General features: G+C 34.0%; 1 protein-coding gene across 2 annotated transcripts; it reads left to right on the top strand.

The window, feature by feature from the left end:
• Positions 1–6135: 6135 nt before the first annotated feature.
• Positions 6136–18122, top strand: LOC113704009 (uncharacterized). 2 transcript variants are annotated; one of them, XM_027225599.2, is made up of 16 exons: positions 6136–6402; positions 8105–8177; positions 9906–9971; positions 10985–11050; positions 11149–11231; positions 12334–12385; positions 12519–12590; positions 13581–13648; positions 13746–13794; positions 13900–13984; positions 14080–14181; positions 14286–14337; positions 15287–15338; positions 15763–15879; positions 15957–16874; positions 17072–18122. In XM_027225599.2, the coding sequence occupies exons 1-16, from the start codon at positions 6194–6196 to the stop codon at positions 17795–17797; spliced, it is 2790 nt and encodes a 929-aa protein (XP_027081400.2). In that variant the 5' UTR covers positions 6136–6193; the 3' UTR covers positions 17798–18122. The 2 variants fall into 2 exon arrangements, with proteins under 2 accessions (XP_027081400.2, XP_027081399.2); XM_027225598.2 differs by having other exon boundaries at positions 6137–6402; positions 12334–12388.

Below are 18122 nucleotides of genomic sequence, written 5' to 3'. Positions count from 1 at the left end.
TACTTAACAATTCAATAATTTAATGAATTCAGATTTCAAATTTTAAATTTCAATTTTCAAATTTCAATTTTATCAAACGCACCCTAAGTTTAAGTGCTTAATTGCATTATCAAACAAGGCCTACGTATGTTAATGGGTAAGGTTTGGATTAAATTTCTTTAATTCAGATTCATATTTAAATTCACTTTATGTGACTAGACTCAAATGTATCAAATATTAGATTTAGTACTTACCAATTTAATAATTTAATGGATTCAAATTTCAATTTTCAATTTTCAGCTTTTAGATTTCAGTGTACCCTTAGTTAGATCTAGACCCAAATCTAAACCTTTATGGATGTGAAAAAATAAATTCAAACTTGGTATCCAATGGATATTTGTTATATTTTTCTAAACATACTAAAGTAAAAATATATTAAAAATGTATAGAATTCAAAAATAATATAAATACCATCTAATTTTTATTTTCAAATAGTAAAGTTAACATTTAAGAAGTTATATGCAATATTATGAACTAAAAGAAAAATATTATTGACTATTTCTATTTATTTTCAAAACTTCAATCGTATCCACGTCCAATCTTTTATTTATTTGTCATTATTTTTTTTCTTTTTCTAAAAAAGTTTGTACTAATTATAATGACAACTAGAATTATATTGAAAAAAGAAAACAATCACGAAATTTTACTGTATTTGATCAAGTGACCATACAATAATGAATTTGGGTAATTTGAATATCTTTACTATACTAAAAGCGGGAGTTCGGATTGCTACACGAAATTTTACTGTATTTGGTCAAGTGACCATACAATAATGAATTTGGGTAATTTGAATATCTTTATACTATACTAAAAGCGGGAGTTCGGATTGCTACAGTGAAATTGGGCTGGTTATAGTGCAATTTGTGTGAACTTGAGAGGCGGTTTGGTCTTTCGCCATTCAGTGGTGGTGGCTTTGCTGGAAATTCACTTCTGTCCGCGTGGCTCTCTTGGATGGAAACATTTCCTCTTGGTCAGCAATTTCCTCTTCATGTGATTAGCATTAGCCTTAGTGGTGCTTCAATTTTCGATAATGCCATTTGCTGTTTCTCTCTTACTCAAGACACCGGAAGATGCATGCTATAGTATTGTGATTTCTTTGTAATTTATTTGTTCTTTGTACCTCTTTTGTTTGAGTCATTGTTACCCTTTGTGATCCGGAGAGATAGGCCACCTTAGCTATTTACGAGTATTAGTTTAGCCTTAGGTGTTTGCCATATTTTCCAATCATACCATTTATTTTCCTTTCATTCAACATGTATGTTATACTCCCTCCGTCCCATTTTGATAGTTCTGGTTTTTTTTTCACACAGTTTAAGAAAAAGTAGTTAAGTTTGTTAGAACAATCAATTTAGGTAGCTATTTTCCTAAAATACTCTCACATTAATTAAAGTACAACTTTATGGGAACTTGAATTGATGGTAAAAAAAGAATTAACTCTCATTAAATGGGGTAGATTTATAGTAACAACAACTTACATTGAATAAGGGTATTTTAGAAAAATTAAAATACAACTACATTTTTCAATTGGGAAGTGGACTACAATTTGGGACAGACGAAAAAGGAAAACATGACTATCAAAGTGGGACGGAGGGAGTATTTGCTTGGTTGTTTTGTAATTTTGTTATTTTTTTACTCTAATTTTTGTTGACTTATTGTTCTCTTTTGTGGACAACACAGATAGTTTTTGAACTTTTACAATAGTCCTAATTTTTTCTTTCAAGTATGAAAAAATGATTCTATAAATACATATTTTCTAATTTTAAACACGAGTTTATCACCCCATTTGTAAAATAGATCCATCCTTTATTTCTTAGCATTTTATTTCAATCTATCCGTAAACACAAGTCGATTTGGAATTCACCATTTAAAGATTCCAACTATCTCTTGATTTTGAATACCACTTTTATTAAAAAAGGAAAAGAAACAGAGAAACTCACATATTTTAGCACATGATTTAAGAATACAAAATAACCTATAATTTTGCAGCTTATGATACAGATTACAACAAAAAAAAATATCAACCAAGTTACCGAAAGAATCATCAAATGAGTAAGAATTATAGATCTAAAGAACCTAGAAAATAGAAAGGAAAAATTTTTAACTCAAGAATTCGTTGGATATTGTATATATCTAAGCCATTATCTTAGTGAAAATTCAAAGAGTTTCTTCCATACTTCTCGTACTCACCACATAAAGTGCTGCCTCCTATATAAATTATCAAAACCAAAATCATTAAAATCTCCAAAAATAAACAAAGAATAGACAACCAAAAAAAGGGAAGAAAAAAGAAAAATAAGAAAATATGTATATTTACTCCTGCAAGTTGAAGTCGTTCAATATTGAGAGTCCGAGACTCATTTTCAATGGATGATGTCTTGTCCAAAGAAACCATTGTTGCTCCCTTCATTCTTGAACACTTTTAATCTATCAATCAAACAATCATCTGAATTGCAACAAAAAAAAAAGGATCCAATATGAAATCTTGATTAGGAGAAATGATAGTATATATAAACCGAGCTCATGGTGGGATTAGAGTTGAATAAAAATTATATGTCATGCATCCAGACCTATTAATGTAAAAGAAAAAAGCCATTGAATATACAAAAAAAAAATTTAATTTAATTTTACATTGGTCTAAAAATATTTTTAAATATGTTTGAAAGCTCATTCAAGTATAGCAAACAATAGAAAATGATAAACCCATTTTATAATTTTAGGCATTATTTAGTGATTAATGATACATTAAAAAAGTTAGATAACCATGCCTTATAATTCTACCGAATTTTAGTCATTACTTACTGATTAATGCTACATTAAGAATGTTAGATAACCTAATTTCAAGGTCTTATTTATCAGTGCAATTAGGAAAAAATACACACTCACACACATGACTACTGTTAGATCGTTGATAATTTATAGCAAATATGAAATACTAATATATCAATACTAATACATCGTATCGATATCTCACATTAAGTCAATTAGTAGTCCAAGTCCAGTAGGTACAAAAATCTCTTCAACTTCATAAATAAATTGAGTAAACGAATAACGACAATAACTAATTTACCTAAAGTTAAATTCCCCATAGTTACTAGCACCCATCATGTATTTAATATATAACTATTTTATATTAATTCACTTGTCTTCATTTGAACTTGTTTAACACAGACCCAGGGCATCCTCACGCATCGTGTGAGACTGAAAAAACTAGTAGATAATTAAAAATCAAACCCTATCCAAACCCATATTTTTCTTATAGGATTTGAATTTAAATAAGATCTAATTTTAAAAAATTAAATCTAAACTCTACCAAAGTACATTAAGTTCGGGTTGAGTTTGGATAACATCTAACCCATTGACATTTGGATTGAATTCTATTATAATATATCTAGCGGTATTACTTTTAATAGCACACTATAAGAAGGCGTCAAACGCACCATCTCTTGTGAGTGAGATATTAAGTGGTAATAGTGCAGATAAGTTAATTGGAAGACAGATTGTGTTACTTGTCCTATTCGGGAAGTTTATCTTGGGATCTCAATTCAGATTTCACTTCTAATTGCATCTTTAAAATCTTAATATTGATAGGATATGCCCTATAGACCATGGAAGGGAAATTGTATATATTATATCTAGAGTTGAAAGATGAATTAAGCCACTTGATATTTGAATCGAGATTGGATTGGTAAGAGTTTCGTTTGAGTTTAGTTCACGAACTAATTCATTTAAATTTGAACAATGTTTTATACTCGACAAACTTTTAAATTCGGTTCAACTTGATTCAATTAGTATAAAATTGAATTTTATATGTAAAAATTTGAAGTTAGTCGAGTTTGATTCGATAAGGACTTTTAGTTCAACAAATAAATAAATCAAATTTAAACAAAATTTTAAATTCATTTGATAATTTAGTTCAACATTTAAATTTAATAAATTCAGATCTTAACATGTTTAAACATGTTTGATAATAAAAAAATTGAATATTTGAATTAATTAAGCGATACTGAATTTTTTAGATAAAATTTGCTTTAAAAAATAAGTGATAAATCATTCATGTATCATTTTATGTGGTATATATTCAAATATATCAAATGTAGTATTTAACAATTCAATAATTTAATGAATTCACATTTGAAAATTGAAATTTCATATTTCAATTTTATCAAAGTGTTCAATTTAATTAAATTCATTTATATTCCTAGTTGTAGTTAACTTGGGTATATTTCGAATGAAACACCTAGAGCTGTTAAACTAATTGAGCTGTTCGGTAGCTTGGTTCGTTTCGACTCGTTGGTGTTCGTGAAAGACTCGTTCGAAACCTTAAACGAACCGAGTTCGAACGAATTTTTTTGTTCGATTAATAATCGAATGAACATGAGAATGTTCACGAGTTTTAACGACCATTCGCGAACACGAGTATGTTCACGAGTTTTAACGAACGTTAGCGAACATGAACATAATTAACATTTGACAAATTTTAAAGTTAATTTTATAGGTGGACTTTTATATTTGGAGGGCAAATTACTTTGTTTTATTTGTTATTTTTATGTTAATGTTAGTTATATAATTAATAAATAATAAAATTTAGTCACTTAGTACTTTTTTGAGAATGATTAATGATTTGCATGGCATATTTAAGACTTAAAATAATTTGGATTCGAGCATTTCGAGCATGTTCGCGAATGGCTCATTTATGTTAAACGAGCTGAACACAAATTCGAATTCGAATACGAATTTTGCTTAACAAGCCGAACACGAACACATGTTTGGAATTCGAAAATTAATGAACAAACACGAACATTGTTCGAATCGCTTAAAGAACAGAATTCAAACATGAGATACTCGGTTCGATTCGGTTCATTTACAGCTCTAGAAACACCATTGAGATTGTTAATTAATTAAATTCTAAATACATAAACTCCACTTTCACTTTGTGTTATTGCAACCTTACTAACGATAAAAAAAAAAATTCCAATAGTGTTAAGAATGCGGGAAGGATGGGCGTCGGGTGTTTGGAACGCTGTGACGTCGACTTGAGATTGGTTGATGACACGACCTATGTTTTGAATACCCAAGTTTAAAAGGACACAAAAAAGGGTTAATCATATTTTATCCCATTAAACAATACTCCATTTCTTAGTTTACCCCATAACCTTTAATTTTGCTCACTTAACCCCCTTTAGGACAAAATTGCCCTTGCATTATTTTGATTTTTCATTTACCTTGTTTTATTTTATTTTATTTCTTTTTCTCTTCATTCTTTATTTAATTCTTACTCTTTTCCACAAAAATTTTCACCTTAATGATTGAAATTAAAAAATAGGAATTGTAGAGATCTATCTTCTCCTTAAATGATTAAAAAAGTATTCAAATTACTTTCATAAAATATAATTTTTTTAGCCTTTCAATTCTTTTAATTTTGGGGTTTCCTCTTTCCTTTATAGTTTCTCATTTAATTCTCAAGAAAATATCATAAGATGAAATTGTTTTTCTTTCTTTTATTTCTTTTTCTCTTTCTCCTCTCTTTCATCATTCCCAATAGAAATTCTATTTCAACGAAAATTTTTGTTTTGAGTTTGTAATTGCATATTTCTGGGTGAAGGTTTAAAAGGTATCAAAAACTGATTTTGATTTATTGTATGATGCCACGTGTCACAAATTTCAATTGATGATTATTAATCAGGTCACAATTTCATTTTAAGATATTTTCTTGAGAATAAAATGAGAAACTAAAAAGGAAAGAGGAAAACCTAAAATTAAAAGAATTGAAAGGCTAAAAAAATTGTATTTTAGGAAAGTGATTTGAATATTTTTTTAATCATTTAAGGAGAAGATAGATATATGCAATTTTTCTTTTTTAATTTCAATCATTAAGGTGAAGATTTTTGTGGGAAAGAGGAAGAATTAAATAAAGAAAAAAAGAAAAAGAAATAAAAGAAAAGAAAACAAGGTAAATAAAAAGTCAAAATAATGCAAGAGTAATTTTGTCATAAAGGGGGTTAAGTGAACAAAATTAAAGGTTAGGGGGTAAACTGACAAATGGGGTATTCTTTAAGGGGATAAAATGTGATTAAGCCCCCAAAAAAAGAAAGTTCGAACTTCTAAAATTCCAACTGGCCGAGTTAGTGCGGGAGAGAAAGCTGCAGCCAGGTGGATGACCGGGACGGCACTAACTCCGGCGAAGCTGGCTGGGACTGGTATGAGCACTGAAGCTAACAATACCACTGACAATTCAGTAACCGCTTCGCAAGTGAACGATTTTCGTATTTCAGCAGTTCTCGATCGATTAGCTGCAAGCATGCAGAACCAAACTCCTAAAAACGAAACCGCTGAGTCCTTTAATCTCTGCCTTTCTCTCGCCAGGTCCATTTAAACCCTGCTAACTCGATTTTTAAGTCCTAATTTTGAAATGCACTTATCAATTCTGCATTATTATGTGCCTCTACTGTTTTTTTTTTTCCCAAAATTTTTTGCTTTATGTTCAATAGTTTCAGTTGGGTTTAGGGTTTATTTGAGTTTCCAATTATGTAATGGAGATACTTCTTCTTCCTTTTTTTGGTGTTTGTGCACGTGTGAAACGAGGCTTGTGTGTTTGTACTGTTAGTTTTCCCCCTTATTTATGCTTTGTTCGAACAGTTGCAGATGGTTTTTGGATACTTTGGTTAGTAAATTTTTTTTTTGATTCTTTTTTTGGGGGGGGGGGGTTGTTTTCTTGGTCCCTATGTGAGTTTTTTTGTTCTTTATTTTTTTTTTTGAGAAATGCTCTGCTAATTAATTATTTTTCTTAATCATTTCCTATGGACATGTTAATAATGGGATATCATGTGCTAATCAGTAATATATCCCACCTCAATTTAAAGAATTTATCAGATGGCCTTTCATCTTAAATTCTTTTTGTCTGTAAATGCTTCTTTGTTATATTGTGGTATACGTGTCTTCATTTTCTAGATTTACGAGCTTTAATAAATTTCACAAAGAGTATGCCAAAAAATTTACCTGCCTAATTAGGAAATTAACAAGATGAAGCCTCTCTTCATAGCTTGAGCCCAAAAACAGGATATTAAACTTATTGGAGCTTAAATTATCGAGCTTGTCTCTTGTCAGCTAAAATATAAATTTGGCCAGGGTTATCTAATGGAGCCTGATATATAACTGCTTGGCTTGAATTCATTAGATTGCTGTACTAATTCTGATCCTTGGACATACGAATTTGGGTTCTAATTGGTCTTTGTGGATTTAAGTTAAATAGTTAATCAAACAAGTCTATTAAACTTAAAGCAAAGTTTAGCTGAAACATCATACAAACAATGTTGAGCCAAAAGTACATAAGTTAATAGTTTATATAGATCAGTTGTTTTTCCTTAAAAGTTTGTGTCTTTGGGCGTGCTAAACATTTGAATTGTTAAATGGTTAAAGTAAGTAAAGAAAATGGAAGTAAAAATCATTTAAGGCATGAGTTGGAAAGTGGGTCATGCTAGGTTGTAAATGGTCAGCAACAGCCTTGTGTAGTTGCTTACATAATCACTGAGCAATATTGATAGACTTAGTGAGGATGATGACTGATTCTTGGGTTGGCCCTCATTGGGTGGTTAGAGTTGAATACTCAAAGTCCTTCTGAAGTGGTCTTTTTGTGTGAGTCTTCCATCTAGGTGTATTTGCAGCTTGTCTGGTCATATTGTGTAACTTGCTCACTTGACCAGGTTAGTACTTCTATATAAATATTGTATTGCCTGATAACTGTTTATTGTAGGATTGAGTTGAATATTAGAGGTATACTGTTTTTTGTGGGACTTTTGTTTCTCCATTTACTCTTTCTCATTGTTTACATATAGCATTTCTGTTTGTTTGTTAATCTGTGATTTATCATTGTATCTATAATGAGGTTGGTCCTCAATTGTTCATGGAGATATTGATCAGAAGAATGTTTGTAGTTGAACCTTGTCTCGTTTTCTTCACTGCCTCCTGTTGCCTTATAAAACCTAGAGAATGGGAAGATGAAGCATCTTTTCCTTTTCACTTTTGCATTCAAGGAGAGTGTTATTAATTGGATGCTTTTTGAATGCAGAGGAATTGATTTTGCCATTGCAAACCATGAGATTCCAAGCAGAGCCCCAGATTTGCCTGCATTATTGAAGCAGGTTCTCATTGTCAATGCTACACTTGTCATTTTTTGAGTTTCTAGTGACTTCTGTGCCAAATTCACTTACGGTTTAGATGCAACGTTGTAGCTGCATGTCTGTTTTTGTGTTTAATTTGTTGATGCTGCTCTTTTTGAATATAGCTTGCTTATTGCTCCATGCCATGTCTTTGTTCCGTCAGGAATAATTTTACATTCTGATTTTTGCTTTTTAACTTGTTAACAACGAAGATGAAACCTGACAGAAGACAAATTCTTTCATTCACAGCATTCCAAGTTTTGTTTAAGAGAAAAAAATAAACAAAGAACACAAGCATACAGAAAAATATTGCTCAGAGGAGCAAAACTCAGAATTACATGCAAATGGATGTTACAGATGGGGTAAACATGACATGGTTTTGCCTAGCAATTAACAGAGATATGTCAGTGAAGGCTATGAGATGGATGTTAGGCCCTTTGTTTGTGCTCTCCTTGGCTAGATTTTATCAGCTTTAGCTGTAATCTTACCTGCCGTAATATGTTAGCGAATTAGTGGTACAGTATTTTTTCACCCTTAAGGAATGAGTTCAACTATTAGGGATGCTTCTATGACCCCTGTGCTTTGCTTGCACAGGTGATTTTCTATCTTCTTGTGCTTGTTTTTGGGCTCATTCTTGATTGCTGTAAATTTTGCAAAAACTGATCATTAAAAAGTGATTCTAGAAAATCAGGTTTTGCAGAATCTCGGATGTATTCTCGTTTTGTCGTGAAAAAGTTGATCGCGGGTGTTCTGAAAATAAGCTATAGAAACTGATTATTCATTTAAGAAAAGGGCTGAAATGTCTTTGGATGCTGAATGCATGATGTATCTCTTATATTTCACATGTTTGTTAATTAAACATTAAACTTTCTAAATAGCATTTGATATATGTACTTTATCAACAAACGCTCCTAAAAAGTTAAACATCATATTTAAGAAAAGGGCTGAAATGTCTTTGGATGCTGAATGCATGATGTATCTCTTGTATTTGACATGTTTGTTAATTAAAAATTAAACTTTCACATGTTTGCTAATTAAAAATTAAACTTTCTAAATAGCATTTGATATATGTACTTTATCAACAAACGCTGCTAAAAAGTTAAACATCATATTTAAATTGTGACATTATTTTTGTTAAAATCCAAATTGTAATATTACTCTTGGTACTTGTATAATTTGATCAAATTTGGATGGATATTCCTCTGAAATGAAAGTTACTCTTGGGTTGACTTTGGTTTTTGGCTTTCTTGGCTATAAAACATCTAAAACCTAGATGTAAAAACAAACGAGAACATCCTGAAAAATTGTTTTCTACTGTAGCATGATGTCATATGTGAGATAAACAGTTGATTGGGAAACGTGCTTAAGAAAGGTTCCAAAAATTATTTTTCAAATAGTGCTCAAATAATAGAAACCAAACAGTACAAACCAAACAGACGCTGGCTGATTTATCAACATTAGTTAAAATTAGGTGAAAGTATAAAACGAGAACACAGCCTTTTTTCTTATTTGCAATATTTCATCAACCTCAGGGTCACAGAGTCTGATGCAATATGTTTTAACCAAATTTATATGCAAGACAGTTGTTTTTATTTTGAAATGCTGTGTCATTAGCTACAGTTCTAAAGACCTCTTCTCAGATAGAGATTTTGAATGTTGATTTAGTCAATTGGCAATCTGATGCCTTAAAAAGAACACTGTACATTATAGGTGTGCAGGTGCAACAATGATGCCCTACAGCAAGCAGCTGTCATGGTTCTCATGATATCAGTTAAGGTAATTACTTAGTCCCATCCAGTTCTTTTGGCTGTTTGAATGTCGGTTGCCTAGTACTAAGGCATAATGTGCTTATAAGATTATATTTCATCAATTTCATCCAAAGCAATCATTCTCCCTGAAAGATCTGAATATTTAGCAGGACAGTGATTTCTTTTGTTGCTTCAATATTGGTATATACTGGCTGAGCAAATGTACAAGTCAGCAATTGGTTAGCTGGTTGTTTTGTTCTGAACCAAATTGGTTGAGCACTTTTAATGACTGTACATCCTGTTCATGTTCCATACAATATAATCCAATCCAAGATGATGTTTTCTGGGCTGCTTATGAAGCTATACTAGATTAATTTGCTGTCTTAACGACTAAATATTTCCTTGTTAGCTGGATTTTGTATCAACTACTAAAAGGAACCAACTAAAAAGTGCTTGTTAATTTCTTACACCTCTAGAGTAAAGGGAATTGTACTGTTTCACCAGGATGGAGACTGCAACAAAAAGAATGCTTTAACCTTGATCCAGTTTCTCAAGAACAAAAGCCAAATGAAAATAAAGTCTTGGTTGAACAACATATGTAACACAGACAGGATGAGGGACCCCTGTTTAACTAATTGTTACCTCCCAATATGGCAAAGATTTATCTGTCCCTTTTTGGCTGTACCAACTCGAGGTCTACGGACTGTTTAACTGTTCGTAGTCATTGGCACAGTGACCTGAAGGAGCATTTCGTAGCTGGAAATTGTCTATGCTTCCTTCTCTTAATTAAAGAAGGAAGTGAAATTCTTCTAGTCAAATGCAGAAAACAAACAAAGAAGGATAGTATACTTGGTAATTCTAACAGTCTATACATGGTGGGCGTTTTATTTTCTTGTGCGTGAACTTTATGGTCAATTTTGTGCATTTTTCTTTGAAAACTATTCTTAGTTCTGAGGAGTTCTATGGATGCTGTATAAATAGCTGGAAACATATATCTGCTGAGTTGTGTACTTTCTAATTGTCTGTTGGTTTGTATTGCAGAATGCCTGTCAGAGTGGATGGTTTTCAGATAAAGATTCTGAGGAACTAAGTAGCCTTGCCAATGAGGTTCATAACATGTTCCTGTTTTGCTGATATGCTTGTTATATGTTCCCATGAAGTTTAATTGTTAACTGATTCTCAATATCCTTCATCTTCTCTTTAAGATTGCAAGCAACTTCTGCACCTCAATGGATTTCAATACTGAACCTAGCAGTTCCAAATCCATAATTGAGACTATTATATCGAGGTAATAAGATTTACTTTTCTCTATTTAATTCTGTATTTTGTGCATAAGGATTGATTTCAAATCTCTCTCAAGTCGTGTTGGATCTGCACCATCAAAGTCTTGCTGGATTACCTTCCCTATTCAACCCCACTCTTTGGGGATTGATGAATAAAACTCTCCTTCACTTTCTCTGTGCATAAATACACAAGTTTGGAATTCCCTGATGAAGTTTCTGACATGGACCGTGCTCTGAATGTCGCATCTGTCTGCCCATTCCTCTCTTGTTTCACTTTCAGGAATGGAATTGGCATCAATACGTAAACTGTTCTTTGTTGATGTTTGGTATGAATTTGAAATTTTACTGTTGCTCTTGGTCTGTGGTGTATAGTCTGAAGAAAATTGATAGTAGTTGGATGTAAAATTTTTAGACAAGTTAAAGCCTTTGGGCTGCCCAGTGGTTAGATGCCTGCACCGTAAGGTGGTAGATAAACTCTTTGCAGCTTCCACTCGACCACCCCATGGACAGAATACACATGCACATCGACACACAGATAGGCTATATGAAATGGAGAAAGAACAAAACCAAAATGAACCAACATATAATATAGAATCACAAGTCAAATAAAAGAAGAAAGGAATGAAAAGGCATGAGAGGAACTAACAAGTGTGGTAGAGTGAGCTTGCAACTATGAAAATGCATCGTGATGTAAAAAATCAAGATACAAACAGAACTTTTGACCTTTCTTCTTTACTTAATGGTATAGCAACTTGCGCCAAATTTGCCGCTCCTTTAGCTTATTCCAACTTTTAATCTCCCAAGACTATTCTAAAACTGTCAATAGAAAAGTCAATGGTTCATAGATATAAGTTTGCTCTGTGTAATGCAGTGGAGATAGAAGTTTATTTTGCTGCTTTATACAAGAGATCCTGGCTGCCTGTATATCTTTTTTGGGGGATGAATTCTTGTTCAGATTCCCTTCAAGTTAGGCATCTTTGTCTGATTTGTAAAAGCATTGTTTGACCTTCATTGGTTACTTTTTGGTAGCTTAGGGTCATTCAATCTGTCAAACTTTTCATCTGTTTATATAGATTGGATTGAAGTCTCGCTTCTGCATATCTGCAGATTCTATCCACGGATGAAGATGGGACAGATCCTCACTTTCCTTGAAGTCAAGGTGGTAATGTTACTACTCTGCAACGATACACCATTTCCCATCCACATACCCCCTACATAGGAAAGGAAAATTGTAGATCGTTCAACTAATATTAAGCAGTAATGTTTTACTAATTTGTTCATGTTTATTGTAGCCTGGATATGGTGCTTATGTCAAGGACTTTGCTATTTCAAAGCTCATGAAACATTCTCCTGAAGAAAGGATTGTAAGCCTCTCATTTACTTGGTTGGATTCACATATAAGATTGCTTCGCATGGTGGGCAAAGTCTTTGTGAAAATTTTGAGTAGGATTCTGTTTTTGGAGGGATATGATTACTGGCTTAGTGTTTTGTTACATAAGATTTCTGTTGTCATCTTTGATTCTTTAAGAATCGGTAGATTTGTACCAAAAAAAAAAAGAATTGGTAGATAACTTTCAACTCTTTCTTCCTGTTGGTTGCTAATAAAGACCACACCATCCTCTCCCTTAAAATTAGCTAGAATATAGCTTTCCACTTCAAGGCTGTTCTCTTATTTTCATTAGAGAAGCTGTATGCAATTGAACACAACTTCCAGAGTGTGTTTCTTTGGTAGTAGAGTGGTTTATTTCCTAAAAATACTTAAGAATGAGTTTGGAGAGAGAGGGAGAGAGGTTAGTGATAGCATGGGAATCCTTCAGTAGTAGGTGCTGATATTCCATCAGCTCAATCATGCTACATGTTCAAGAGCAGAGGAATAAAATAAAATGCCCTCAATCATTTTGTACTGTGGTTCCTTTTGCTATTTGAATGAAAGGGTTGCCAATGGTCAACTGACTGTGCTGCATGTTTGTGCAGACCTTTTGTATGTTGGATCAATGAAGTTCCCTAAACAACAGTATGCTTTTCAGCCTTGACAATTGTAATTCAAATGAAACTAGTTGACTATGTGCACACCATGCTCATGGATGCTAATCTGAATTGGACATTAGACACATAGAAAAATAGAAAAATGATCATAAGATGGAAAACATTGTTCTAAGAACTCATATTTCTTGATATGAAGCAAAAGAATGGCAAGATGTGTATTTCAACTCCCTTATCATTTATTACTCGTTCTGTTCTTCACTTCTGTTCTTCACTTTGCTTTCTTCTTTATTAATATTTAATGTTTAATAAATATTCTACTCTTTTTCACTTGTTGGTTGTCTTATTATTTGATTTTCTTCCACATGCAGAGGCTATTTGTGGCACAAACAGATAATGTAGAAACGTCGTCATGTCTTGTAAACCCACAGCAAGTCAAGTATGAGTTTACATTCTGTTTTCATTACAACTTAATAATCCTACTCCATGGCATTAAATTCTCTTGGCTGTTATCTTTTTGTTTCTGATTTTTGTAGTTTTCTCTTGAATGGCAAGGGAGTTGAGAGGAGAACTAATGTATTCATGGTGCGCTACACCTTTGAGTCCATGGGGTTGTTATAATGCAGCTCTATCTTGTTAATTTATGCAAAGTAGAGGGTGTCCACTCTTAATTTTTTTTTCTTTTCCTAGGACACTGGACCCCAATTACCAACCATTGTGACACATTTCCTCAAATATGGATCAAATCTTCTTCAAGCTGTGGGCCATTTCAATGGTATGCTTGTCTGCAGTCATTGCTTGGGTGATAATTCTTGCTTTATTGCTGGAAAATCTAAGATATTTTAATTTTTTTTTTTCATTATTGTGAAGGAAACTACATAGTAGTTATTGCTTTGATGGCTGAGATATCTAAAGGGGAAAATCCAACTCTCCCAGACTATGTGCAGCCTGCTGCTGCTATTATAGATCCAGGTACTCCTTAGGGAGGATTTCCTAGACAAATATTTAAGGGGTTTATTGCACTTTTAGGTAATCCATCTTTGTGGATATTTCTTTATTTCCTAATCCATGTGTAGATTCTGAGGTAATAGAGGGGCCATCAAGAATATCACTCAATTGTCCCATAAGGTATGGCTCAGCATTTCTTGACTGAAAAATTTCTAACTTTAGTTCGTGTACATGATTTAGTTTTTGTGATTAACTGACTTTGGGTATGTTGCAGTGGATATTTAATCATCTTGTTTTAAACTCTGATAACATGGCCTTCTGTACGTTTTGATTATGCAATATGCACAGAGTTTTATGCTTCTAGAGCTGTTTATAAGTTATAACATGCAAACAATGAACTTCACAATGTAGCTTCTTTGCTTCTTATTGCAGCATTCTTGATATTGAGTAAGGTTATTTGATTTGTCAAAGAGTTTCCGAACTTGTAAATACCTTGTTGTAGCTCCAGTTCATTTTATCGTGAGAAAGTGTATTTAATTTGTTAAATTTATTAGTATAAAAATTATGTTTGTGTACCTTAAAAAGGCTAGCATAGATATTCAGCTAACTCTTGGCTACAATTTTATCGTGAACCAAAATTTCATGTGGTATGATATTATCTGATGTTCAACAACTTGCTGTTTTCTATACTAGTTTATCTTCTGTGCCTTGAATTTCATAACTTTGTGTAGCAGTGAGATATTAAGTGCTTTAATCTTTGTTCCATTTCAGAACTGAAACAGTTACTAGTCAGAAGCATACTTAATGCCATGTTTCACTTGTGACGTGATAATCCCTCGCTAGAAAGTAATAGTAAATTTAGGCCTTGCAAATGAATTAAAATAAGTTTTTCCTCCCACCCTTGGCTTCTCAACAATGGCAGTAGCCTTGAGATGTAAATATGCTCCTGAAGTAGGACAAAACATTTGGCAAATTATGATGTCTTAGTGGAATCTTCATAAAACAATGAGTTTCATAGAATTTTTCCTTCCACCAGCAAATGGAATAGACACAGATTTCATACTAGTTTTCTAGGTCGTTATTTTGATATTTTTCTGATCAGTATATTTTGTTTCCCAATCATGAACAGCTTTAGGCATATCAGAACTCCAGTCAAAGGACATACTTGCAAGCATCTGCAGGTGAGCTCCTTTGCCGTGAATCAATTTAACAAGTGTCTCTGCAGGTCTTGTATGACATATTTGAGGCTTAGTGTAGGCTATTTCATTTATATATGTGATTTCAATGATAGAACCATAGATGACTAGGATTTTTGGTTTGCATTACCCACTCAAATGGCACTCTCTAGCTGTTGGCCTTTTCACATTAGCATACAACTTTAAACTGAGTTATGCATAAGCTTCAATCAAGATGATTAGCCATAGGTTCTGATAGTTTACTGACAATGGCACACTGGGAAGGATAACTAAAAGGAATAGTTTTATCACTTATCTATTATCAGGAGAGTGTTTAAATAGCAACAAATAGATTTGCTATTAGCCTTTTTCTCTTGTTTGCATTTTCACTTTTGTTTTGAGTCATAATTTGACTTATTTTTACCTCTAGTGCTTTGATTTTGACAACTACGTGGACATAAATTCAAAAAGGCCGTCTTGGCGCTGTCCACACTGCAATCACCATTGCTGCTTTACCGACATCCGCATTGACCAAAATATGGTCAAAGTAAGTGGTTGCATTTGGTATTCCAATTTGAGCGTATAGCGCTTTGCTTTCAATTAACAGCCTTATATTCTGTAAAGGTATTGAAGGAAGTTGGAGATAATGTCAATGATGTAATCATCTCATCAGATGGGTCATGGAAAGCTATCGTTGAAAGTGATGATCATGCTGAAAAGCGACAGGATAAGTTCCCAAGTGCAGAACAGGAACAGCCTACACAGCCAGATTCTACTAGCTTGCCAAATGCTCCACCAGATCTTTTGGATCTGACTGAGATTGATGATGTAATGGATACTGTTGACCTTTCTGAAGCTGAAGACACAAAAGTTTTCCTTGTCAATTCTCAAAAAGATTGTAGCGTCAAGGATATGACACTCAGGCCACCTACTAACATCACAAATGAGGTCCCTCAGAACAGCTCATCTCAAACGGAGGATGACTTTTGGTCTGGTGTTTATTTGTCAACTTTTGGATCAGGGACATTTAGTCTCATGTCAGATGCACAGAGTGGTGGTGTTCCTCAGTCCACTTCTAGCAGCATTTTGCCATCTCCTCTATTAACTGATGCCTCTTCTCCTGCTTCTAATGTTGAAGCTAGAGCATCCAACGCCTTTCTTTCAAATTCTGTGCCACAGACTGAAATTTCTCCCACTGCTTTGCAACTACAACGGTTCCAATTTGGTAATGCATCAATCAGCAATGAGTATGGCCGGTCCCTATCAATACCCCGGCAAGTAAGCAGAACGCCAGTTGCAGTTCAGGCCCTGCCAGCGCAGGCGCCAACAACTGATCTGCAAAGGGTTAGAAATAGTACAAGTACATTCATGCAGAATGGGTCTTTGGCAGCTTCTCAAACTTCTGCTTTGCCACCGGTTGGAGATGGTTTCAGTGGAAACTCAAACAATATGCAAAGGCAACAGCAACTTTCTAGATCTCATCCAGTTGCACACCAAATGCCGCGGATGGTGTCCTCCCAGCAGCAGATCTCCAATGATCCGGTAACTCAACCTTTTTTACTTGATTTTAGTCGTTTGAGTTAAATGCTTTATTCATAATTAGAGGGTTTTAGCCGTTTGAGTTAACTGGGACATATAATTTTGTTGTGGCATATCATTTCTGTATACATGCTTTAGCTCTGTTGTCATACTCTCAGTAATGGTTTTTCCCTTGTTCTTTTGTTGTTGAACTGGGCCAGCAAGACCGTTTTATTTATTCTGGTCGATCAACTGGACAAGTCTCTAGCCTTCAGGCCTCAACACGAGCACAAGGTACTTATCTAGCTTCATCAGGACTCTCTGGTGAACTTCCGCACTCCAATCAGCAACAGCAAGTGAACTTGAGAACGCCACATCCAATTCATCAGTCTGCGGGCAGGTTTCAGCATTCTGCTCAGTCATCTGGCAACTTCTTCCGTGCTCAAAGTCAACAAGCAGGTTCACAAGATCATTCTATCCAGGCAGCGCATGCTCAGTTACTGTCGGCTCAGCGAGCAGCCCAGGCTGCAAGAGCAAGAGCTTTTCATACACCTAGAGCAGCATCGAATTCAGGGAATGCAACTGCTCCAGTAGGAGACCAGATAGGAGCTGTTGGAAGCACATTACAATCGGTTCCAAGATCAGATGTTTCGGTGAACTCGCCAGCAGATCAGGATTGGCGACCGTCTGGTAGGATGCGTGGAAGCTTATCAGGGAGAGCTTATTCTGAAGCTATGAACCAATATATTATTCAGCCAACGCAACAAGCTCAAGCTGCCAGACCACCATCAAACGTAACTGCAAATCCATCCAATGCGTCTGCTCAATTGCAGATTTTGATGGCCAATAGGGCTGCTCAGCAGGCAATAAATTATCCATCGCCTAGAGTAACTAGCAGTTCCAGTAATTTGGGAGTTTCACCACCGAAGTCCACAGGGATGCATTGAGAAAACTGCAGGTGGTTGAGATGCATTGAGAAAACCGTTACGAAAGACTGTATATAACTCGGCAAATTTTGTTTCTGAAGTCGCTGGTATCTATTGCTTTTTTACTGCTTATGTCGAGGCTCTTTTGCGCCGCACCCCCGGGCGGGCGCCAGCCTTCGATTCTTGTAATCATTTTAGAAGGGACACAATCAGTTATTAGCTCCTATAGTCCTTCATATATAGTACTACTATTTCGTGGACAATGAAATGCTTTTAGATTCGTCTTGTATATTGGACATGCTTATTTTTTGATGCTTAGGCGGCCTTGCTGTTGCCGATTACTGTA

Source organism: Coffea arabica, chromosome 8e (assembly GCF_036785885.1).
Source record: "Coffea arabica cultivar ET-39 chromosome 8e, Coffea Arabica ET-39 HiFi, whole genome shotgun sequence".
Taxonomy (NCBI): Eukaryota; Viridiplantae; Streptophyta; class Magnoliopsida; order Gentianales; family Rubiaceae; genus Coffea; species Coffea arabica.
Note: the sequence above shows the minus strand (reverse complement) of the source record. Positions and strands in the feature narration are given on the sequence as shown.